This window comes from Scleropages formosus, chromosome 13 (assembly GCF_900964775.1).
Source record: "Scleropages formosus chromosome 13, fSclFor1.1, whole genome shotgun sequence".
Taxonomy (NCBI): domain Eukaryota; kingdom Metazoa; phylum Chordata; class Actinopteri; order Osteoglossiformes; family Osteoglossidae; genus Scleropages; species Scleropages formosus.
In genome coordinates this window covers 4437895-4462466 of record NC_041818.1, presented here as the reverse complement: position 1 = coordinate 4462466, position 24572 = coordinate 4437895, and the positions used below count along the sequence as shown (strand labels likewise).

At 44.6% G+C, this 24572-nt stretch overlaps 1 protein-coding gene across 1 annotated transcript in view; it reads left to right on the top strand.

Annotated features, from left to right (window-relative positions):
- The window catches only part of LOC108925326 (connector enhancer of kinase suppressor of ras 2-like), a 146121-nt gene that overhangs the window by 99736 nt on the left and 21813 nt on the right, over nucleotides 1-24572 (top strand). Inside the window, exons 13-19 of the mRNA XM_018737163.2 lie at nucleotides 7706-7953; nucleotides 13696-13730; nucleotides 15384-15432; nucleotides 16256-16304; nucleotides 17024-17196; nucleotides 23748-23821; nucleotides 24424-24495. Of these exons, the coding sequence (XP_018592679.2) occupies nucleotides 7706-7953; nucleotides 13696-13730; nucleotides 15384-15432; nucleotides 16256-16304; nucleotides 17024-17196; nucleotides 23748-23821; nucleotides 24424-24495 (700 nt within the window). The remainder of the gene's footprint in view (nucleotides 1-7705; nucleotides 7954-13695; nucleotides 13731-15383; nucleotides 15433-16255; nucleotides 16305-17023; nucleotides 17197-23747; nucleotides 23822-24423; nucleotides 24496-24572) is intronic.

Here is a 24572-nt window from a genome sequence, read left to right as displayed (position 1 = left end):
AATCTGCAAATACAAATATAAAAAAAAAATCCTGTGTCATATACTCTGCTCTTACATATAATAATATAATTTTTTTTGCTGATATAATAGACTCAGAAAGTACAATACAGTCTGAAACAATCCATTTTACTTTTCCATTGCTTTTTATATGTATATGTGTACGTATAGGGGGGTGTGGTGGCGCGGTGGCGCAGTGGGTTGGACTGGGTCCTGCTTTCTGGTGGGTCTGGGGTTCAAGTCCCACTTGGGGTGCCTTGCAACAGACTGGTGTCCCATCCTGAGTGTGTCCCCTCCCCCTCCAGTCTTATGCCCTGTGTTGCTGGGTTAGGCTCTGGCTCCCTCCGACCCTGTATGGGACAAGCAGTTCAGATGATGTATGTATATGTACAGTATATATCTTATCTCTATATTTCTTGTGTGTGTGTAAAATACATATAAAGGCAATGAAAATGTATTGTTTTAAACAGTGCATATATACTGTATATAAACATAAAGAATATTTAGTATGAAGTTATCTGTTTACTAGGGGGTGCGGTGGTGCAGTGGGTTGGACCGGGTCCTGCTCTCCAGAGGGTCTGGGGTTTGAGTCCTGCTTAGGGTGCCTTGCGGTGGACTGGTGTCCTGTCCTGGGTGTGTCCCCTTACGCCCTGTGTTGCTGGGTAGGCTCTGGTTTTCTGTGACCCTGTATGGGACAAGCAGTTCAGATGGTGTGTGTGTGTGTGTGTGTGTGTGTGTCTGTTTTTATATTCCATTTTACAGATATAAGCCAGATGGATTTGGCCTGGGCCTGCTTTCTGGTGGGCCTTGGATTCAAGTCCTGCTTGGGTGCCTTGCGACAGACTGGCATCCCGTCCTGATTGTGTTCCCCCCGAGCCTTGCGCCCTGAGTTGCCGGGTTAGGCTCTGGTTTGCCCTGGCCCCGCTTGTGACATGCGGTTTCAGACAGCGTGTGTATATATATGTGAAAAAAGTTTAGCTTTCCAAATCTAGGGTTCCATTTTGTAAGCAAGAATGGATAGACAGATCCATATCTAAAGCAAAGTGTGAATATGGATTAGCTCACAGCTTGTGGCTTCGCGCCAGCCCATTTTCTCTGAGTGGCGATAATGGAAGTAAAAGCATCCTGTTATCAAATTCAGTGTGACAGTGTATTGGCAAGCAAAGGCTAAAGGCTGCAACAGAACTACTCGCCAGAACATTCTCAAGTACTTGCTAAGGTCCTTCGGAAGCAACTTATTTCTTTAAAAATAATGAAGTGGCTCCTTTATTTTCATAAGGAGGTTTTTTGCTCAGAAGTTCATTTACTTAATAGAACTGGAAGAAGTACATAAAAAATGTATTTAGTTACTTTTATTGTATCTAAGATGTACTGTATATGCTGTACTGTGTGAAATAATTTTGAGCTTCATTTCCTGTCCTAGAAAGCCTCTGCATGGCAGTACTTTAATTCCCCATGAAATCGAGAGGTTCCATCCTTCATATCTCTCTTTCTCCTTTAAACATAGCCATAAATTATGCAGAAAAGTAGATGCATTTCATAAGATCACAATTTAGCAGAACAACTTTTCACACTTGGAAGGTTTTACCTTTTGCCTAATGTTTGACTGTTGGTTCAAAATTATACTTGAAATGGCATAAATCCTCTATTTTTTATAGTTGAACATTTTAAACATGATTTAAAAGATCTGTATAAATCCCTTAATAGCAATTATGAATTAGGAAGTTTCAGAGAACTCATTGTTCTTATTTCATGTTTATCAGTCCCCATGAGTGGGTATACTTGAGCTATCTCTACTTTGAAGATACTGACAGACTATAGATGTATGTCGTTGGATAATCCTGCATTTTTCATAAAATAAATAGAAGAGCAGCAATAAATCAGATGTTTGATTCAAACAGATAATTTGTTACCCACACTCTTGATTCAGACAAGGAAATGTCTGATGTAAGTGTTAAAGACACGAATGAGAGTTGTCATGCTATTCTTTTTCACGGTATCTTCCACTGCACAGGAGGTGACAAGCATTTCAGATGTAGCACATTTAAATTAATAGCAAAGCCTTCAGATAGCACTTCAGCCCCAATTAGACACAGTTCATTATAAATTGCACATGGACTGATATTTGAGAACTAGAGATAAAGAAGTTATGAGGAAAAAAAAAAAAAGACAAGATAAAACTTTACCATAGTCCGTAAGCAAGCCAATTGGCAACTAAGGAGAGGAAAACAATGAAAAAACTCAAAACCTAAGGAATGGGACAAAAAACTAAGCCCTGTGAGTACAAGAACCAGTGGCTGCTCACCACTCCAAGCATTTTTCACAAAAGTGAATATGGTACAAAACATTATACATAATGCATGCATTATTTTTCTTAATGCTTTATCGTCTGACAAAACTTTAATGGAAAGTATGAATGAACCCGATAGACTATGCTTGATTTTTAAACAGCTTGTCCTGATTCGTTCAGTGAAAAATGAGTAGTGAAACAGATATTAGACCCTAGTATAAGCTGGAAATGGTTGATTATCAGGAGGCATGAGCACTGATAGGCAGGCAGACAGAGAATTGAGTTCTCTCATCAAACGTCTGAATGACAGATCAAAGCAGAGCTATTGTTGATGCTCTGTATGCCATCAGCCTTCTCTACAGTGCTCATTCATCACTCAGTGTGTCTAACAAACAAAAAACACATGACAGAGATGCTTCTCTAAATTTAGATGTGAATAAATGGTGTAGGAACTGTCTTGCATATTACCATATTACTGTGTGTGTGTGTGTGTATACGTGTGTTGTCTCCAAAGCTACTTCCAACAAACTCTGTGTAGTGTTACCAACCCATACCTTATTCGCCAAGGTGACATATATATGCATATACATATATATATATATATATATAGGACCAGTTAATGGACCAGCTGGCACAATGGAGGATGCTTTGATGAATGTCAAGTTTTATGCATAGAACAGTTATCTAAAATAAAAATAATGTTATGACATATGTCAATGTACACGTACACGTACGTACGTACACACGCACACACACACACACACACACACACTGGCTGAAGCCGCTTGTCCCAATCGGGGTCCTGGGCAACCGGAGCCTAGCCCGGGATGGGATGCCAGTCCGTCAGAGGGCACCCCGAGCGGGACTCAAACCCCAGACCCCCCAGAGAAAAGGACCGGGCCAAGCCCACTGCGTCACCACGCCCCCCCTTAGTATGTCAATGTATTGATCATTTAATGTTAATGTTCAAATTCAATTTAATGTTACTTTCATGAATAAAAGTATCAAAGTATCAAAAACATGAAAATTTCTGGGTGATTCTGAACTTATGGAGATTATAATGATGGAGATTATAATGATGTAGCTTCTAGTGTAATTGTGGTATTTTCACAAACCTGTAGGTGGTGGCTGAGAGATGGCAGTGTAGGGGGACTTTGAACTTCAGGGGAGTGTGTGAGAAACTGGTGTGAGGGGTATCGACCTTTCAATCAGTAGTCGAGATGTCTCTCTGGAAAGATGCTCTATGCCTACACCTTTTCCTGCAGCCTTCTTCTATACACCTCAGAAGATAATCCCTCTAACCAGATTTAATTTCTGATAACAGCAACACTTACAGTGATTTTCCTGAACTTTACTTTCTGCCTTCAAAACAGACATAGGTCACAACATCGTACTCTGCATTTGTGTTGATGCTTCCTCCATGTTAACCATAATGCATTTAAATATTTGAAAATGCAGCTCAATATTTCTCACTATTTTTTAAGCAAAAACAGCAATTAGGAGATTTTCCAGGCTCATGTTGTATTAACCCCAGACAGGTACAATTTCAGTGGACAGAACTCCAGTCGGAAACAACTGGCTTCACGTCTCCCAGTTGCATATGCACTACACATCAGTGAGGTGGCCTTGCATTCAAGTTTATTGATGAAATATGTATTACTACAACATATGAGCTTTCAATAATGCAGTCATCAATATGAAATATATATACACACACACACACACACATTTTCAGAACCACTTGTCCCATACGGGGTCACGGGGAACCGGAGCCAACCCGGTAACACAGGGCATAAGGCCGGAGGGGGAAGGGGACACACCCAGGACGGGACGCAAGGCACCCCAAGCAGGACTCAAACCCCAGACCCACCAGAGAGCAGGACTGTGGTCCAACCCACTGTGCCACCGCACCCCCAATATGAAATATAAATAGTGTATTTTGAAAGCAGTTCAAACAAAGTGTAGTGTGACTTGATGTATTTATGGTCTAAGTGACAATATCTTCCAATCAGTGTGATATACAGGTGTCGTTGGGTAGGGCCTATAAATTATAAATGGTTCTCTCTCCTGTGGGAGATAAGGGTTCAATATGGATGAATGCATAAAAGCACTAGGGTCATAAATTCAACATGTCACATATAAGGCCTTTTCAGTGCCCATACTTTTACTTTTGTTCGGCTGATTTTGTCTAAATTATCTTGGTATGTGAAGTTCAGATTGAATGCTTTCATAATCCTTGTTTTTCCTTGTGCTTCCCTATTTCATCATCATGCATTGTCTGGGGCAAGTTGCACTATATTGTATCTTTTGCCCCTCTTAGAGAGAATAAATCATGGAGAGCAGTAGTATTAAGCTGTCATGTAAAACCATGATTTGGGTTATCTATTGAAAACACCAATCACTGCTGTTCAGTTGTACAATGATGTTTGTTTCCCAGTTGGGAATGGACACTGGGTGCCTGAATGCCACTTTTGCAAAGAATCACTTTAATTTGTTTTCGTTGTGAGTTTCACAACCAACAGGATGTAGTGGGGTCTTTATCCAGTGCCTGAAGCAGCGACACATACTGGGGCAACATAACATCTGCTATAACAGATAACAATGGGTTTCCTGGTTGTTGTTTGGCCATAGACTACAATTATTTTTTACATGTGTGGTGCTTTTTATTTATCAACATCTTCCTTCAATAAAACAAAGCCATGGTGTCCAGTGTTTTTTGCATGGGGGGGATTTTGGATTTTCTCCATAGTCACCTACCCCTGAATTCAGCCAAGGGAAGCAATTTGACAGAGGCATGTCTCATAAATATCTTCAATGCTGGGATCTTCTGGTGGGATTGTGACAGGGGTGGGGAAATCTTGCTCCACTCCTATGCACGAAGGACATAAATAGCTACTGCCCACCAAAACAAGCTTTCCTGTAAACTCCCCCTTCCCCCAATCCACACTTCCAAGACATATATGAGCAAAATGGGGATGACTCATACTGTGTGAAATAGCCAGACCTGTACTGAGTGCCCGTTCTAGTCACAGATTCAATGTGCCTGTCACTGCATGAATCACTTAGCAGCTGAACGTGATGCCTATGAACTGGCAAGGACAGTAAAGGCGGTGACCATTTTCATGGTAATAATGACAGAGGGGACCGCCAAGCGCCAGGAACCCCTTTGACCATGTGTTCTTCCTACTTCAGCCTTCCTGCCACAATAACGCTTGGTGGCTGGGATTTTCACACCCTACAGTGCTCATAATCTTTAAAGGTAAACATTAAAATGAAGCTTAAGAAGCACATAAAGGCAGACTTCACTTATCCATTTAGCTGATACTTTCCTCCTAAGGAACTTTCAGTGCTGTGACACACACCTCTTAGATTTAACAGTTGCTTTTGGCCTCTTTGGTAGAAATCACTTTTAAGTGTTTCTTAAAAGTGTCTCAGTCTCCTACATTGACTTGGAGAAATATATTTGCCCACTCCTCCTTAGAGAACTCCTTAAACTGTGTTATGTTTGACACATTTATTGCATGTGCTGCCAACTGCAAGTCCCACCACAGCATTTCAATGGGGTTACAATCTGGGCTTTGACTTGGCCATTCCATTACCCTCTCTTTCTCCTTTTTTGAGGCATTCTTTCTTGTATTTGCTCACTGTTTGGGTCATTATCTTGTTACAAGGTCCACTTATAGTTCACCTTCTGCTTTTTGACAGGTGCCCCATTCTCTTATAGACTCTGTTAAAATGTGGAATTTATTGTTGTCTATGATGGCTAGCTGGCCATGCCCTGAGGCAAAATAGCAGCCCCATGATTCCACCATCAGGCTTTAGAGATGGTATGAGGTACCTTTGGTCAAAGGGAGTTTTTAGTTTTCACAAAACATGACGTCTGGCACTATAGCCAAACAGATCTACCTTTGTCTACTCTCTAGAACACATTGTTTCAAGAGCCCTAATCGTCACCTCAGTGTTGTCTAGCAAACTTCAGTTGTGCATCTGTATTCTTTTGTATCTAGGGCAAAGTTCTGCAGTCTCTTTTGAATGGTTGACTCATGCACTTTGACATTGACTGAGACAAGACTTGCCTGTACATCCCCTTGGTGTTGTTGTGGAGATTTTGGAGACTTCCCGCAGCAACTTTTCATCAGTTTTTGGGCTACATTTTTGTGGGACAGGCTGGCTTGGATTGATTGCCATTGTTTTGAAATGTTCTCCACTTGTTGATGATCTTGTAGATGATCTTTGGGACTATGTAATGATTAATTGACTACAAATTGCATGGGAATGGCTTCAAACAATGGGGGGCGTGGTGGCGCAGTGGGTTGGACCACAGTCCTGCTCTCTGGTGGGTCTGGGGTTCGAGTCCCGCTTGGGGTGCCTTGCGATGGACTGGCGTCCCGTCCTGGGTGTGTCCCCTCCCCCTCCGGCCTTACGCCCTGTGTTACCGGGTTGGCTCTGGTTCCCCGCGACCCCGTATGGGACAAGCGGTTCTGAAAATGTGTGTGTGTGTGGCTTCAAACCCTCTTTTTCCCCCCAGACTCCTAGGTATCAACAATCTATAGGAACTATAGAGAGCTCTCCTGATCTTAGCATGATGTCACATCATACCTCACCTGCTAAGATCAAACCCGACCACAGGTTTCGAATAATTATAGGAGGCAGTGTTCTTCAAGTTACTTTCTTATGATGCTCTAATCATTTGCACCTGATCCTAATTTTCAATACAATGATAAAAGTAGGGCAGTACTAACTTGTTATACACAAGGAAATTACATTTCTGTTGATAGAAATAGTAAACATTAATCCAAGATGTGATTTTTCTGTGCTATTGTATATAGATCACCTCACCGCATAGTGTGAAGCTGCATGCAATTTTTACCAATTTATACAGCTGGGTAATTTTTTAAAAATTTTGTTTCTTCTGAAGGATGTTTTTGGCATAAGTGCCTTTTTCAAGAGTACTACATCAGGTGAGAAGGTGAGATTCAGACTTGAGACCTCGGATTCCTGCTGTCCCTTTTTTACTCAGACCTGCTTTATTTAACATAATTTGCAGACAAAAAGCAACATGGCTGTATTTAAATGAAGTATTTAAACATTTCTCTACTGACCAAGGCACTAGAGGAAGCTCAGGACTAGATAAATATATTGACAAAATAGAGCATGGATTTTTTTTTATACAAACTTTTTTTGTTTGTTATTCTATTGTCAGATGTGTTTCAGTATCATAAAAATTTTTCCACATACCTGGGCATTAAATGTAAGCAAGGTTAAGTTTTGCCTTATGGGTACAATAACGGGGTCTCTCCTGGGAGTTTATGGAGTAATCCCATGTTTGGCTTGCTGCCCTGGTTTTGTGCTAGTAGGATGTTAACTGCCGAGTGGATGTTAACTGCCGAGTGGCTTCCTTTCCCTTCCACTGTACAGATTCAGAGACTTCTCTGCTACACTACCTGAGTGACGACAAGATTCTGGTGATCCAAGAGGAGACAGAGATGCAGCGTGACTCCAAGCGGGACACAGGCCGGCGCTCCCGCAAGAAGGGCAAGAACCCTAGCAGCCCCAACTACCCAATTAGCCCCACCCTGCTGGGTTCCACTGTTAGACTGGACTCAGGACCCCATGACGGGCTGCCATTCCCACTGCCTGAGAGCAACACTGTGCCGTTTTACCATGTGAGTCTCATACTCTTTCCTCTTCAACTTAACGCTAGTGATTATTTATCCGAAAACAGAAATACATATAAATATTTAAAACACAATGAAAAAAAAGCTAAATATGTATGATGCACTGTCACAAACAATAATGTTCTGATGTTGTTTTTTTCTCATGCTAAAATATGGAGAGATCTAAGTATGGAATGCCAGTTCTCAGTAGCATTCATTTGAAAACTCTTTTTAGGTTTTTAAGGCTTACGGATCCAGCCTACACACACTGAGGAGAAAACTGTTATTGTTAGCTTGTGTGTTACGCACGACCATCAGTTTGGTCAATGGTTGTCTTTCCATTTGCTTTGCAGACACATTTATTCTATCTTTATTAAAGACAATGTGTTATGTAGTACCCTTGAGCAAGGTACTTACCCTAAATTGCTCCAAAAAAATTACCCAGCTGTATAAATAGGTAAATGATTGTAAGCATATAATAGTTGTGACCTTAACATTGTAAGTCGCTTTAGAGAAAAGCGTCAGCTAAATGAGTAAATGGAAATGTGTTTACATAGCTGGGCATTTGTTGATGCAGGGCAAGTAGGTATTGTGGAGTGTAGAGAACTTGACTTGCAGCATGAATATTTGATTTTCAGTCTTGCTCCTGCAGCAGTACTGCTGCACAATGTACTTATGCTGAGTTTCTCCAGTACGCTGTCCAGCCGTACAAATACGTAAAAAATGCAAGTGACTTTAGATGCAAGCACCAGTTAAAGAACAAAAGCCAGTAAAATCTGGCAATCATAAAATTACACTTTCACCCCACAAATTCTGTTCACTGAGGCACAGGCCATTATGCTGGCAACTCATAAGGACTGATTACAATTGCTGAGGTTCAGGTCAGAAGATCCCCTAGGGTAGTGCCCCCAACACCACAAGCTGCATAAGTGGTCATGTAATGGAAGGGGCAGCAATGAACAATTACAGAGGCTCCTTTTACCCTTCACCCCCATTTCTCTAAGTGGAGAGTAGGATCTCATCCCTGTGATGACTAATTTGATTCACCTGATTGTAAGTCTGACACATCAGAAATGTTGGAGTCAAGGATTTTTTTAATGTTTGCATCACAATGATTTGAATACACAATGATAAGATGCAGAGACTTGGTTTTACAATCTTTATTCAGATTTCCAGGTGTTCCCCTTCCCAAAGTACACAGGACCCAGATTTTAACCTTGTACTCCAGATAAAAAGTCCCAAAACCCATCAGTCTCATTTGTCTGTTCACACTCTCTTGTTGCTAGGGGCTTTATATAGGAGCACATTTATTCCCAACCATTCTTTCACAACTCCATAATCTACTTGCCCTTCATGACCCCCAGCTTCTAGAATGTCGAGCAGAAACAAAAACAAATACAAAATAACAGCATAGCAGAAAACCCTGAACATTAAGTTCATAAAAACAACACACACAGTAATGATCCATGAGCATGGAATGAAAAATTACAGAACTGAACAGACACTAATTAAAGGTTTCCTTGGGGTTAAGTTGTTTGTAAAAATGTTAATCTGCTTATTAATAAAATCATCATCCCACAGGAAAGTTCCCATGGAAATTACTAGAGTTTGCTTTTTTGGTACAGTGGTACCATGAGTAGCCCTGCTGTTACACAGCACCTGGGTGGTGTGAGAGGAATTGGATTTCATCCCTGCTCAGTCTGTGTTCTCCCTGTGTTTGCATGGGTTTCCACTAGGCACTCCAATTTTCTCCCACAGTCCAAAGACATGCTGTTCAGGAGTGTTGGTGGCTCTGAAATCACCCATAGAGCATGCCAATGAAAAAGAGAATGTGTGTTTCACTGGTGTATATATACACATGTCATGTCATTGTCTGAACCACTTGTCCCACACGGGGTCACGGGGAGCCAGAGCCTAACTTGGCAACACAGGGCGTAAGGCTGGAGGGGGAGGGCCACACCCAGGACGGGACGCCAGTCCATTGCAAGGCACCCCAAGCGGGACTTGAACCCCAAGCCCACCGAAAAGCAGGACCAGGACCAACCCACTGCGCCACCGCACCCCCTGTGTATATATACATATAAAAGTATAATAGTATACTAAAAATAGTCCATCCATCCATCCATTTTCTTTCCCACTTATCCTAGTAGGGTCGCGGTGGTAACAGGGAGAGCAGAGAGGCCCAGCTGCCCCTGTCTCCCGCAACTTCCTCCAGCTCAGCCTGGAGGATCCCCAGCCATTCCCAGGCAGGTTGTAAGATATAATCCCTCCAGTGGGTCCTGGCCGACCTCGGGACCTCATCCCATTTGGCCGTGCCTGGTATACCTCCAAAGGGAGGCGCCCAGGGGGCACCCTTATCAGATGCCCAAACCACCTCAACTGGCTCCTTTCAATGTGGAGGAGTAGCGGCTCTACTCTGATTTCCTCCTAGATGTCCAAACTCCTCACCCTATCATGGAAAGTGAGTCCCAACACCCTGCAGAGAAAACTCATTTCAGCCGCTTGTATCCGCTATCATATTCTTTCGGTCATTACCCAAAGTTCATGACCATAGGTGAGGGTAGGGATGTAGATCAACCGGTAAATGGAGAGCTTTGCATTATAGCTCAGCTCCCCCTTTGCCACTACAGTGCGCTACAGCGACCGCATTACTGCTGTCGCTGCTCCCAGTCTGTGACTGATCTCACGCTCCCTTCTCCCCTCACTCATGAACAAGACCCTAACATACTTATACTCCTCCACCTGGGGCAAATTCTCTCCCCTTACCTGGAGGGGGCATGCCATCCTTTTACGTGAGAGAACCATGGACTCAGACTTTCAGGTGCTGATCCTCATCCCCACCGCTTCACACTCGGCTGCAAACCGTTCCAGTGCTTGTTGGAGGCAACAATGTTACGGTGCCAAAAGGGCATCATCCGCAAAAAGCAGAGATATCACCTTCTGACTCCCACACAGAATGAACTCCTGGCCTCAACTGCACCTTGATATCCTGTCCATGAAAACCACAAACAGAAGTAGAGACAAGGCACAATCTTGGTGGAGTCCAACAGCCACATTTAATGCCGAGTATGCGAAAATACTTGCTTTTGCTCCGTGTGTACAGAGACCGAATGGCCTGCAGTAGTGGCCCCAGTACCCCACACTCCCTAAGCACCTCTCACAGAATTTCCCGGGGAACACGGTCATAGGCCTTCTCCAAGTCCACAAAACACATGTAGACTGGATTAGCAAACTCCCATGCCCCCTCAATTATCTGTGAGAGGGTAAAAAGCTGGTCCACTGGTCCACGGCCAGGACAGAATCCGCATTGTTTCTCTTCAATCTGAGGTTCAACTATCGGCCGGAGCCTTCTTTCCAGCACCTGGGCATAGACTTTCCCAGGGAGGCTGAGAAGTACAATACCCCGATAATTGGCACACAGCCTCTGGTCCCCTTTCTTAAAGGTAGGGCCCACCACTCCAGTTTGCCAATCCAAAGCCACCCCCGGTGCTTTGCCACCATGGAGCTTACCAACTACCTCAGTGACTTCCACCAGGTAAATGGACTCTGATTCCCCGGAAGCCTCTGGCCCTGACTCCTGTAAGGGAGGCATATCTGTTGGGTTTAAGAGTTCCTCAAAGTGCTCCTTTCACTTCCCGACAATGTCCTCATCAGAGGTCAGAGTTTCTCCACTCCTGCTAAACACAGCCTGAGCGAAGCTCCTCCGACCCTTCCTGAGCTGCTGGATGGTTCTCCAGAACCTCTTTGAAGCTGACCAATAGTCATTTTCCAAAGCCTCTCCAAACTCCTCCCATGCCCCAGATTTTCCTCTGCAACTGCAGCTGCTGCTGCCTTTTTTGCCTGCCGGTACCTGTCTGCTGAATCAAGAGTCCCCAAAGCCAACCAGGCCCTAAAGGCCTCCTTCTTCAGCTTGACGTCTTCCCTCATTACCGGTGTGCACCAGCGGGTTCTCGGGTTGCCACCCTGGCTGGCACCAACAAGCTTTAGGCCACAGTTGTGCCTGGCTGCTTCTACAATGGAGGTTTTGAACAGGGTCCATTCAGACTCCATGTCCCCTACTTCCTCTGGGATATAGGAGAAGCTCTCCTGGAGGTGTGAGTTAAAATCATTCCAGACAAGGTCCTTCGACAGTCGTTCCCAGCACACCCTCACTATACCCCTGGGCCTACCCGGTCTGTCCATCAGTTTTCCCCGCTATCTGATCCAAGTCACTATCAGATGGTGATTGGTTGACAGCTCAGCACCTCTCTTCACCCGAGTGTCCTGAACATGTGACCTCAAGTCAGATTAAATGACTACAAAGTCATTCATTGACCTTTGGCCCAAGGACTTCTGGTACCAAGTACACTTATGAGCATCATTGTGTTCGAACATGGTGTTTGGTGTTTGTTATGGACAAACCATGATTAGCACAGAAGTCCAATAACATTTCACCATTCGGGTTCAGATCATGCAAGCTGTTCTTCCTAATCACCCCATTCCAGATTTCCCAGTCATTGCCAACGTGAGCGAAGTCCCCCAGCAGGACTATGGAGTCTGTAGGTGAGGCCCTGTCCAGAACCCCACCCACCTTCTCCAAGAAGGTTGAAAACTCTGAACTGCTGTTTGGTGCATATGTACACACAACAGTCAAAGTTTTCCTCTCAGTGACTTTAAGTCACATTGAGATGACCCTGTCACCCATCGGGATAAACTGCACCTTGTATGGCAGGCACACCCAACCGGCACCTCTCACCCTCTGCAACTCCTAAGAAGGAGAGAGACCACCCCCTATCGAGGAGTTTAGTTCCAGAGCCAACACTGTGAGTGGAGGTGAGCCCAACTATATCTAGTTGGTATCTCTCAATCTCCCGCACAAGTTCCGGCTCCTTCCCCACCAGTGAGGTTACATTCCATGTACCAAGAGCCAGTGTCTGTTGCAAGGGGCCGCGATGCCATGCACCACCCTGCCCTCTCCTGCCGCCTGTTACACATCGCACCCAACCACCATGTTGAACCTTGTGGGTGGTGGGCCAACATGGCCCCCCCGCTTTGCCTTTTCAGGCTGAGCCTGGCCGAGTTATGTGGGCTGCCTGACCACCAGGCGCTTGCCTAGGAACACTACCCTCAGGCCTGGCTGCAGGGGTAGGTCCTGGTGACCCTATTCCGGGCAGGGTGAACGTTCTCCTGTTTTTTCCATGGAGGTTTTTGGATCATATTAGTCTGGATCTTCACTCCAGACCTGTTTGCCTTGGGAGGCCCTACCAGGAGCGTACTGCTCCCGATGACAGAGCTCTGGAGATTCCTAGATCACGCAAGCCCTTCTGCCACGCCAAGGCCCCAATCCAGGAAGGGTACTAAAAATACACACACACACACACACACACACACACACACACACACTCACACACTCACACTCACACACGTGCGTGGTTTTCAAGGCAAGTGAAGGGAGGAACAGAGATGAGTTGCCAGGTCCTTGAGCTAGGAATATAAGGGTCCACAAATTATTTTTCTTCATCAAAAGTCTAGGTAATCAAATGTCAAGCTATACTCTGTCACACTATAACTTTTGTCTGAGATTCTGCAGTTTTGGTAACATCCCATACAACTCACAGACCTCACTGGAAATTTGGGAAACCCCACAGAGCACCTCACTGACAGCATGCACCCGAATCCCATAGGTCTCAACTCTCCGACATCAGGCAGTACTGTGTGTTCTGTCAGTGTGACTCTTTTTTTTGATCTGTTCCTTTGTCTCCTGTCCTCTAGAGAGCCGGGGATACACTGCAGGCTGAGCCAGACCGGTGAGTGACACTTACCTGTGCTGTTCTGTTGTTCTCCTGATTCCCATCGCTTTGCGCAGATGTCCAGTGGGTTGGTCACACACATAGATCACATTATTTTGTCTTGTCATTAGCGTTCTAGCCGACATAGTGGACCAGCACTGTAAAATTACAGTACTGGAATTATGTGGCAGAACATGGAAGAACATGGCAACAGGCTAATGAAGGAGCTATAATAAACTTAAATGTTTAGTTACAGGGGGTGCGGTGGCGCAGTGGGTTAGACTGGGTCCTGCTCTCCAGTGGGTCTGGGGTTTGAGTCCTGCTTGGGGTGCCTTGCGACGGCCTGGCGTCCCGTCCTGGGTGTGTCCCCTCCCCCTCCAGCCTTACGCCCTGTGTTGCCGGGTTAGGCTCCGGTTCCCCGCGACCCCGTATGGGACAAGCGGTTCAGAAAGTGTGTGTGTGTGTGTGTGTGTGTGTGTTTAGTTACATGTTTTACACAATGACACTTTAAAAATGATATCTGGCGGTACCTGTGCTTCCAGTCTCAATAACCAAATCTTTGAAACCAGAAAGTGTAAACGTGTGTATCCTGGAAACGGTGCATCAATGGGCAGGCCCTCAGTATATGCTCAAATCCCTCAATTCCTCTCAATGCTGAACCAGAAGGATTAGTGCTGTGTGAGTTGGGCTAAGTGCAGCTTGGCATGAATGCCACAAGCCTTGATGGACTTCTGGGAAAACAATGTCTCATCTAGTGCAACCACGCTGTGTTGCAATAACTCCCCTCTTGTGCTCAACAAGAGTCCCTTTTTTATATTTTAACTTATGCACAGAGACACAGAATCACAATGAGCATGATATATAGATAACTAGTGCGACTGGGTGTCATTATGAGGACCAGAGAGAATGTATTTGTAAAGGCATCTGCACTTCATATCAGTGTTTCTAAAGCCACTAGGAGGGTTTTGGTATGTTCAGATCACACATCTCAACATATCAGATGTACCGTGTTAATGTAGCATTTACAGTGAACTGTCTCATTGAGAGGTGCACTGGACCAAGAAGTTCCTGGTCTGTAGAAGTCTGTCCTTGCAGAGCTTGTGCCATGATCCATAACCCTAACCCTAATTGTGTTTAGTCAGAGTTGGATTTTGGTCAACTTAATTACCCATAAGGCTCGTTGTTCCCCCACCACTAAATTCATACACTTATTCACTCCATATTCATGCCTCATGTCAACAACTTAAACCGTTACCTCCTTTGCAAAGTCTCAAGCATGTATGCAGAATGTGAGTGTACCTAATAACAACTAATATCAAAATACAACTTGATGGACAAGTATTTGCAGCTTCTTCTGGCGAGAAGGTTTAGCTAGCTCTCTTTAGTCTAACTGGACATGAGTTCATTCCACTTCAACTGTTCACTGCCACCCCCTGGCCATAGAGTCAAAGCCACACAATGCCACATCAATTCTCATATGATCAATTGGTTTAAAAATTAGATATCCATTAATCATGGAGTCATATGAAAACTTAATAACTGCATATGTGATGAAACTCTGAGCAATAAGGTTTGCAGTGAAAAAGAACCGTGTCTAAGAGCACACATTACTAGTTCATACGCAAATATAATTCTCTGAGAGATGACCACTAGATTTTCTCTTTTATGCAGGTACCCTAGTGCTGGCATCGAGAGACAAGGGGTTGCCCCCATGAGGAAAGTAGGTCCAGCTTTATGGCAATATTCTTGCTTGCATTTTATCAGTACTTATAAAAAGTATCCCCCCCCCCCCCCCTTCTTTAATTGTTTTATCATGTGAATCACAATGGATTTAATTAGGCTTTTTTGACACTGATCAACAGTACAAAAATAAAACAAATATTTCAATACAGAAGTATTTAGCTGAGTGGTGGTGAATATTTTTTTATAGGTACTGCATATGATATTATAAGTCATTCTGTGAGGGATACTTAGTGCAGAAATTGTAATAAAAAATGAATTTCTATTATCAGATCAAGTGTTATTATAATCATTAGCCTTATTAATCAACAAAACATTGGGTTCTTCTGCTGAAACAGTTTGGTTACTGGAATAATTAAGATTATGTATCTGTTTAGTGGTGCAACAGCATTGGCCCTTACATGATTTTGCTCAATCCATGACATAATTTCTCACTTCATGGTTTTATAAATGAGTGCAGTTACTACAGCTTAATGAGGGGCCTTTATGTTATTTAGGTTTATACAGTTGGGTACTACAACAGAAACTTGGGTCCTTTGAGTCCAAAGGTGGAAACTCAAAATTAGGCCACTTGCCTCCCCATCATACAGACAGAAAATGTAGAGAGACTGATGATGATCATGTTTTGCTCATCTAGAGCAGTATAGTACACAGTTTAGGCTAACCTTTCAGGCCTCTAGTTGTAACTGTGTTTGATCAGACAAGCTGGTAAAAGATAAGAAGGTAAGCATGCAGTAATATTTCCTTCATGTGTCTGCCTAATTCCTCTGTCTTTCTCTTTCTCTTGCTTCCTCCTAATATAGTCATTTCATTATGCCTCCCTGAGAACTAAAACGAAAAAGAGAACTAAAGGTATGAAACTTCAGTCATTGTGTACAATGATCCTGGTTTGCAACTCCTCTGTACAATTACTTCACTGTGTTTCTTTAGAGTTCCAGTTTTTTTTACAGTTACAGTTACAGTTGCTGTTGTAAAGGACAATGAAATCGTAGAAATTTATGCAACTTGATCTATAGTTAATTATGAAAATATTTTTTCAGCTTTGATGTGATCCAGTTCTTCACTGTATTTTAGCTCACATTTCTACTTCTAAACCGTTTGTCCCATACGGGGTCGCGGGGAACCAGAGCCTAGCTGGCAACTCAGGGCGTAAGGCCAGAGGGGGAGGGGACACACCCAGGACGGGACGCCAGTCCGCCGCAAGGAACCCCAAGCGGGACTCGAACCCCAAACCCACCGGAGAGAAGGACCCGGTCCAACCCACTGCGCCACTGCACCCCCTTTATCTTAGCTCATTGACCTCTAAACCTTCCTGTTTCATTACAAAATAGTGACTTTACCAGGTGCTGTCAGTTGACCTCAGAGAAATTAACTAGAAACCATTGGATCCTCAGAAATACAATCGAAAAAAGGACTTTTATAGTGTTGGATGATGGTCAGTGGTACATTTCTTCAGCACAGGCCTGCTAGCAATAATGAAAGAGCCAGACTAGACAAAGGCTGGGGTTTATGGGGCAAGACAGTGAGGAAATAAGTGTTAACACTGTCCATCCTGGGATCTGGCCCAGCAGGCTCCCTGATGACCGGCAGCCGCAGACGGATCTCTTGTAAAGACCTAGGCCATGGTGACTGTGAGGGCTGGCTATGGAAGAAGAAGGATGCCAAGGGCTATTTCACACAGAAGTGGAAAAAGTACTGGTTCATCCTGAAGGACTCATCACTTTACTGGTATACCAACCAGAATGTAAGTGACGGAGCCATGGCTCATGCAACACGTACATCTTTTTTATAGAATATTTTCAGATGCCCCTAGTGTACATTTCCTAATTTAGCTGATACTTTTCTCCAAACCAATGTACAATTTTTTACCCGTTTATACAGCTGAATGCTTCTTGTTGTGTATTTACACTTACATTTACATTTATTCATTTAGCAGACACTTTTGTCCAAAGCGATGTACATCTTAGTAAAAGTACAATTTATGCATTACATTGAAAGAAAGAGACTTAACTGCAGACATGTGACTCAAGTAAACCTAATTTGTTGTCTACCACTTGCTGCACCAAGGTTCATTGTTCAGGTAGGTGCATAAAACACAAGATATACAAATCCTGATACCCTCCTACCAATTTTTTTTCCATCCATCTTCCTCCGCTTATCTGGGACCGGGTCGCGGGGGCAGTAGTCTAAGCAGAGCCCCCCAGACTTCCCTCTCCCCGCAAACCTCCTCCAGCTCCTCTGGGGGAACCCCAAGGCGTTCCCAGGGCAGCTGGGAGACGTAGTCTCTCCAACGTGTGCTGGGTCTGCCCTGAGGCCTCCTCCTAGTGCAACTTGCCCAGAACACCTCCCCAGGGAGGCGTCCAGGAGGCATCCGGAACAGATGCCCGAGCCACCTCAACTGGCTCCTCTCGATGCGGAGGAGCAGCGGCTCTACTCCGAGCTCCTCCCGGGTGACTGAGCTCCTCACCCTATCCCTAAGGGTGCGCCCAGCCACTCTGCGGAGGAAACTCATTTCTGCCGCTTGTATCCGCGATCTCATTCTTTCGGTCATGATCCAGAGTTCATGACCATAGGTGAGGGTAGGAACGTAGATCGACCGGTAAATTGAGAGCTTCGCCTTACGACTCAGCTCCTTCTTCACCACAACAGATCGGTACAATGACCGCATTACTGCGGACGCCGCACCGATCCGTCTGTCAACCTGCCGCTCCATTTTTCCCTCACTCGTGAACAAGACCCCAAGATACTTAAACTCCTCCACTTGAGGGAGCAACTCCCCCCTAACCTGGAGGGGGCAATCCACCTTTTTCCGACTGAGGACCATGGCCTCGGATTCGGAGGTGCTGATTCTCATCCCCGCCGCTTCGCACTCGGCTGCAAACCTCTCCAGTGCATGCTGTAAGTCTTGATTCGATGAAGCCAACAGGATCACATCGTCCGCAAAAAGCAGAGACGAGATCCTGCAGCCACCAAAACAGACACCCTCCATTCCCTGGCTGAGCCTAGAAATTCTGTCCATAAAGATAATGAACAGAATCGGTGACAAAGGGCAGCCCTGACGGAGTCCAACATGCACCGGGAACAGGTCTGACTCACTGCCGGCAATGCGAACCAAGCTCCTACTCCGGTCATACAGGGAACAAACAGCCCGTAGCAGCGAGCCCTGAACCCCATAATCCCGAAGTACCTCCCACAGGATACCATGAGGGACACAGTCGAATGCCTTCTCCAGGTCCACAAAACACATATGGACTGGTTGGGCAAACTCCCATGAAATCCCCCTATAGCTGGAACACAATCTCCGGCCCCCCTTCTTTGAAAGAGGGACCACCACCCTGGTCTGCCAGTCCAGAGGCACCGTCCCCGAACTCCACGCGATGCTGCAGAGGCGTGTCAGCCAAGACAGCCCCACAGCATCCAGAGACTTGAGAAACTCGGGGTGGATCTCATCCACCCCCGGAGCCTTGCCACCGAGGAGTTTTTTGACTACCTCAGCAACTTCAGCCAGGGTAATGGACGAGTCCCCCTCCGAGTCCCCGGCCTCAGCTTCCTCTACGGAAGGCGTGTCGGAGGGATTGAGGAGATCCTCAAAGTACTCCTTCCACCGCCCGAGAACATTCTCAGTGGAGGTCAGCAGCGCACCACTTCCACTGTAAACAGTGTTCGTGGAACACCGCTTCCCCCTTCTGAGTCGCCGGACGGTTTGCCAGAATCTCTTTGAGGCCGACCGAAAGTCTTCCTCCATGGCCTCACCGAACTCCTCCCAAGCCCGAGTTTTTGCCGCGGCGACTGCCAGAGCCGCGCTCCGTTTGGCCCGTCGGTACCCGTCAGCTGCTTCAGGAGTCCCATGAGCCAGCCAGGCCCGATAGAACTCCTTCTTCAGCTTGACGGCATCCCTTACTTCCGGTGTCCACCACCGTGTTCGGGGATTGCCGCCGCGACAGGCACCGGAGACCTTATGGCCGCAGCTCCGAACCGCCGCACCGACAATGGAGGAGCGGAACATAGTCCATTCGGACTCAATGTCCCCCACCTCCCTCGGGACCTGGTTGAAGCTCTGTCGGAGGTGGGAGTTGAAGACCTCTCTGACAGGGGCCTCCGCCAAACGTTCCCAACAGACCCTCACTATGCGTTTGGGCCTGCCAGGTCTGTCCAGCTTTTTCCCCCGCCATCGAATCCAACTCACCACCAGGTGGTGATCAGTTGACAGCTCAGCCCCTCTCTTCACCCGAGTGTCCAAGATATATGGCCGAAGGTCAGATGAAACAACTACAAAGTTGATCATCGACCTCCGACCTAGGGTGTCCTGGTGCCAAGTGCACTGGTGGACACCCTTATGCATGAACATGGTGTTTGTTATGGACAAACCGCGACTAGCACAGAAATCCAATAACAACTCACCGCTCGGGTTCAGATCAGGGAGGCCGTTCCTCCCAATCACGCCCCTCCAGGTATCACTGTCGCTGCCCACATGGGCGTTAAATTCCCCCAGTAGAATGACAGAGTCCCCAGTGGGAGCGCTTTCCAGCACGCCCCCCAGGGACTCTAAAAAGGCCGGGTTCTCTACACTGCCGCTAGGCGCATAAGCACAAACGACAGTGAGAGACCGTTCCCTGACCCGAAGGCGTAGGGAGACGACCCTCTCATTCACCGGGGTAGACTCCAACACATGGCGGCTGAACTGGGGGGCTATTAATAAGCCCACACCAGCCCGCCGCCTCTCACCTTGGGCAACGCCAGAATAGTGGAGAGTCCACCCTCGATCGAGTAGAGTGGTTCCAGAACCCAAGCTGTGGGTGGAAGTGAGCCCGACTATATCTAGACGGTATCTCTCAACTTCCCGCACCAGCTCAGGCTCCTTCCCCGCCAGTGAGGTGACATTCCAAGTCCCAAAAACCAGAGTTGGCGCCCGAGGTTTGGGTCGGCCGGGCACTCAGCCCCGACCACCGCCCAAATCACAATGCACCGGCCCCTTACGGTTTCTCCGGCAGGTGGTGAGCCCACCGAAGATCAATACATCAATCTAATATAGCTATATAGCATCTTCCAAAAAAAAAAATTTTATAAGAATTTTAAAAGAATTTTAGCTGTGTTATCCAATATTTTTTTTTTTTTTTTTCTTTTTTTGGAAGATGCTCAATACATCAATCTAATATAGCTATATAGCATCTTCCAAAAAATATTGGATAACACAGCTAAAATTCCCAGCTCTTACATGAAAAAGGGACATCTCTGTGAAAAACTCTTATGAATGTTTCATAACTCCAAGTTCATGGGGGAGCTAAAAAATGTACCCTTGATGACTGGCAGGTTGGAAGGTTTTTTTGGTTTTATAGTTTTCCTTCTTTATTTACTTGCCAGGACTCATGTCCTTGCTGTTCCTGTGTAATTTAATAGTTTGGAGCTATTTTGCAACTCTCCACTCAAAATTAATCAATCATTTAAATCATTTTTAATATGGACTCATTTTGGGACCATCTCTGGACATCTGATACCCATGCATGATAGGAGGGGTGGAGCCAGTATATAACCCACAAATATTCAGTTATGGTGCATTTAATCTAGCTTTATATAATTGAGTAAGGATGAGAGAAAACATTGTCCTGGAAGACAGGTTGCTGGAATATGAGAGAGAGCATTTTTTATACAAACACAGAGTTCATCTGGAAGCATTCTACCCAGAAAAAAGGGCCTAACTAACATTTACCTTTATTCATTTGTTGACACCTTCATGTAGGGAAGCTTACAACTGTAGAATTACAAATTGTGTCTTTTCCATGGGAGGTGAGGACTCTAACTACAATGTCACCAGCTGCCTCTTACATAAGCAAAACTATAGGGATGGAAATCTGGTATGGAGTTGATGGCTGATCAGCTCAGAAACACACTATACCCCTAATCCTTTGCAGCTTTGCATGCATCTCTGTTTGTAGGAAAATCTGAATAAGTACACTTTTAATCCTCTCTTAAAAACTGAGATTATATCTCATGCCCATACAAAGCCTTGAAGATTATTCCACAGTTGCAAGACTTTGTGGAGGAAAATTCCTGATGCCTCCTGTGTTACTCCTTGATATTGAATATCTTTGATATTTTTGGGACAGCTGAATTTTCAGGAACTTTTGGACAAAGCAATGAAAGTACCTGGTCTTTATATGTATTCTAGCTGCAGCATGTTGGACACATTGAAGGGTGTTTAATGAGGCCTTACAGCAGTCAGATAGTAGTCCTATAATTGGACTGCTGGCTAAGATGTAACAAAGGCTCCAATCAGCCTCTTTGCTCCATTTATGGACAGCAGGTGTAGACTGTGCTTTTTAAAATCAGGTTATATGTCTGTAAGTGTTGACTGATATGAGTTTTAGACCATGGTATTCACAGCTGTTTTTAACCTGTGGGTGTACATGTTTCGGAGATGGAAAAACTGTTACAACAGCTTATGAAAACATACATATTTTTTCTAAACAATGGGCTTATTATTCAGTAGGCTACAATGTCTTCTTTTCCTGGTAATGCGGCAATTTTATACATATATTTGTAAATAATATATGTACAGCTATTTCATGCACTTCCTGCTATGTCTTTCACTCAGGAAAACATACAGATACCATTCATCCATAACAAAATTAGCTGCTGAATATAATTCCTGCTTCCTGTCACGTGACAGCCTTAATTAATCACAGTATTGTAGTAGCCCCCCATAGAGCTACTAGAAACCAGCTCAGGAGTCAGAGTAAAAGAAGTATGCTCTTTATTAAACAAGTACATGTCTTTTGACAGCAGTCTTCATAAATAAATAAATAAATAAATAAATAAATAAATAAATACACACACACACACACACACACACACACATCTTCAGAACCGCTTGTCCCATACGGGGTCACGGGGAACCGGAGCCTACCCGGTAACATAGGGCGTAAGGCCGGAGCGGGAGGGGACGCACCCAGGACGGGACGCCAGTCCGTCGCAAGGCACCCCAAGCAGGACTCGAACCCCAGACCCACCGGAGAGCAGGACTGTGGTCCAACCCACTGTGCCACCGCACCCCCCCTAATAAATAAATAAATAAATAAACACTTCAGACAGTACAGAGAAATAATGCTCTAGGCCCAAAGACCCTGGAGAATCCCCCTGGGTCAATCCCAGCCCCCCTACCATGCCTCACGGTTAAGGGGCTACCCCCAGAACTCCCCAGAATTCCCCTCTTAACCACTGATACATTTACTGTGTTTACGCGGGGAGATGTGCTTAATGTAAATAGTTGGATTATGGGTAAATTGTAAATAACGTGTTAAACCACTGGGGCCACTTCTGGGGAAAATGAAGGGGTGACTGTGTGTGTCAGTGTGTTAGAAAAAGAAAGTCTGGGGGTGCTAAGCAGGCTGGGAAGGCTGGCTTGAGGCGGAGGTCCTTGAAGAAACGGACTCCTCAAACCGAGAGCATTATTTTCCTGTGTGCCGGTGTTCAATAAAACATTTGAAATGAACACTACTTTTCCCCCAACCCATGGTGCTGCATGCAGCAAAATAAACTTTTTACACTGAGCTATTACAACCTCTCTGTGCTGTTACATTATCAATAACAGTGACCATCATACTATTAAAATAACTGTAAACATGTAAATATTAAGCCAGTTCTTTAAATAATACAAAAAGTGTAACATGAGTGATAAGACATGATCATAAATAGTGTTTTTTTTTTTTTTTTTTTTTTTTGTGGTTTATGAGTTGGAGTTCAAAAGTAACAGTTACAGTTTAAAATTATTCACTTTCCCACATAATTTGTGTTACCGCCTTTAATAATTTGGATAAGTAATAAAATTCAATAAATTAAGTCATTTTTGTTACAAATATTCTTGAATATATCATTGTTGCATCCATTAGAAAAACCTTCAGGCAAATTCTTAGTTTTAGGTTACGTATTTCTGGGAACCGGTTTACATATGTAAAGAAATATTATTTGAATCCCTGATAATAAGAATTCATGGAATGAATTAACCCCATTAAGTGACAGACAGGTGTGTGTGTGTGTGTGTGTGTGTGTGTGTGTGTGTGTGTGTGTGTGTGTGTGTGTATACTTCCCTGAGCCATTCTAAGGCTGCAAGTCACAAGTGAATCTTACAGTGTTAATCCGTTACTTAAACTACATAATGTTTTTGGAGTGGTTCTGCAAAAATGTCCATTCTCAGAAACCAACACAGGTATTAGTTAACCATAGTTAAATGTTATCATCATCAAATTCAGGTCATCATAAAATTCAGGCCAGACAATTTCAGCTCTTTTCTCTCCACAGGATGAGAAGGCAGAGGGTTTCATCAGCCTGCCAGAGTTCAGGATAGACAGAGCGATCGAGTGCAGACGGAAATTGTGAGTGCTTTTTCATATGACTCCCATCAACCCTGTGTGTATGACCCTAACCCCAGTACCAGCACCCGAATCTCTGCTCCACATTTACCCTCCCTCCAGCCACGTCTCCTCTTTCATTTCCTGACTATATCCAAATGGTGCGAGGTTTGCTTGGGTTAACTAAAGGCAGATGTCAACCAAAGACCTTTATGGAAGATAAAAGACAGAGAAGTGACACCTCTCCTGAGCTCAGGGGTCATGTAGACGGGGCTGCCATTTGAGTCGCCTTTCATAGTCAGGGACAAATGAGTAGGGCAGCACATTAGAAAAGGCTAAATATAGCTGTCTTGGAGCCAGACAAGCAGGAAAAAAGGCATATGTCAATTCCTGAAGCCCAGTCTTCCACCTGAGAAGTTGATTAAGTTCTAAGGTCAGTGCACACACAGATGGTAATGTGCCTTCTGTCTCCAGTCTGAGTATATGTTTACGTATGTGCTGTGTGTAACGTGTAGTTCAGTGCCTGTATATAGTTTTTATGCGTATACGTGCTTTGTATGTATCTTTGTCTTCCAGTGAATGTATTAGTACTCTTAGCAACATCCCTTGTGTTCCCTTTTTTGCAGTGCCTTCAAAGCATGCCACCCCAAAATCAAGAGCTTCTTCTTTGCCACGGATTGTTTAGAGGAGATGAACAGGTATGGTAGGGATTCTGAGCGAAAATCCTCTAAGCAGGTCCACTAGATAGATAGATAGATAGATAGATAGATAGATA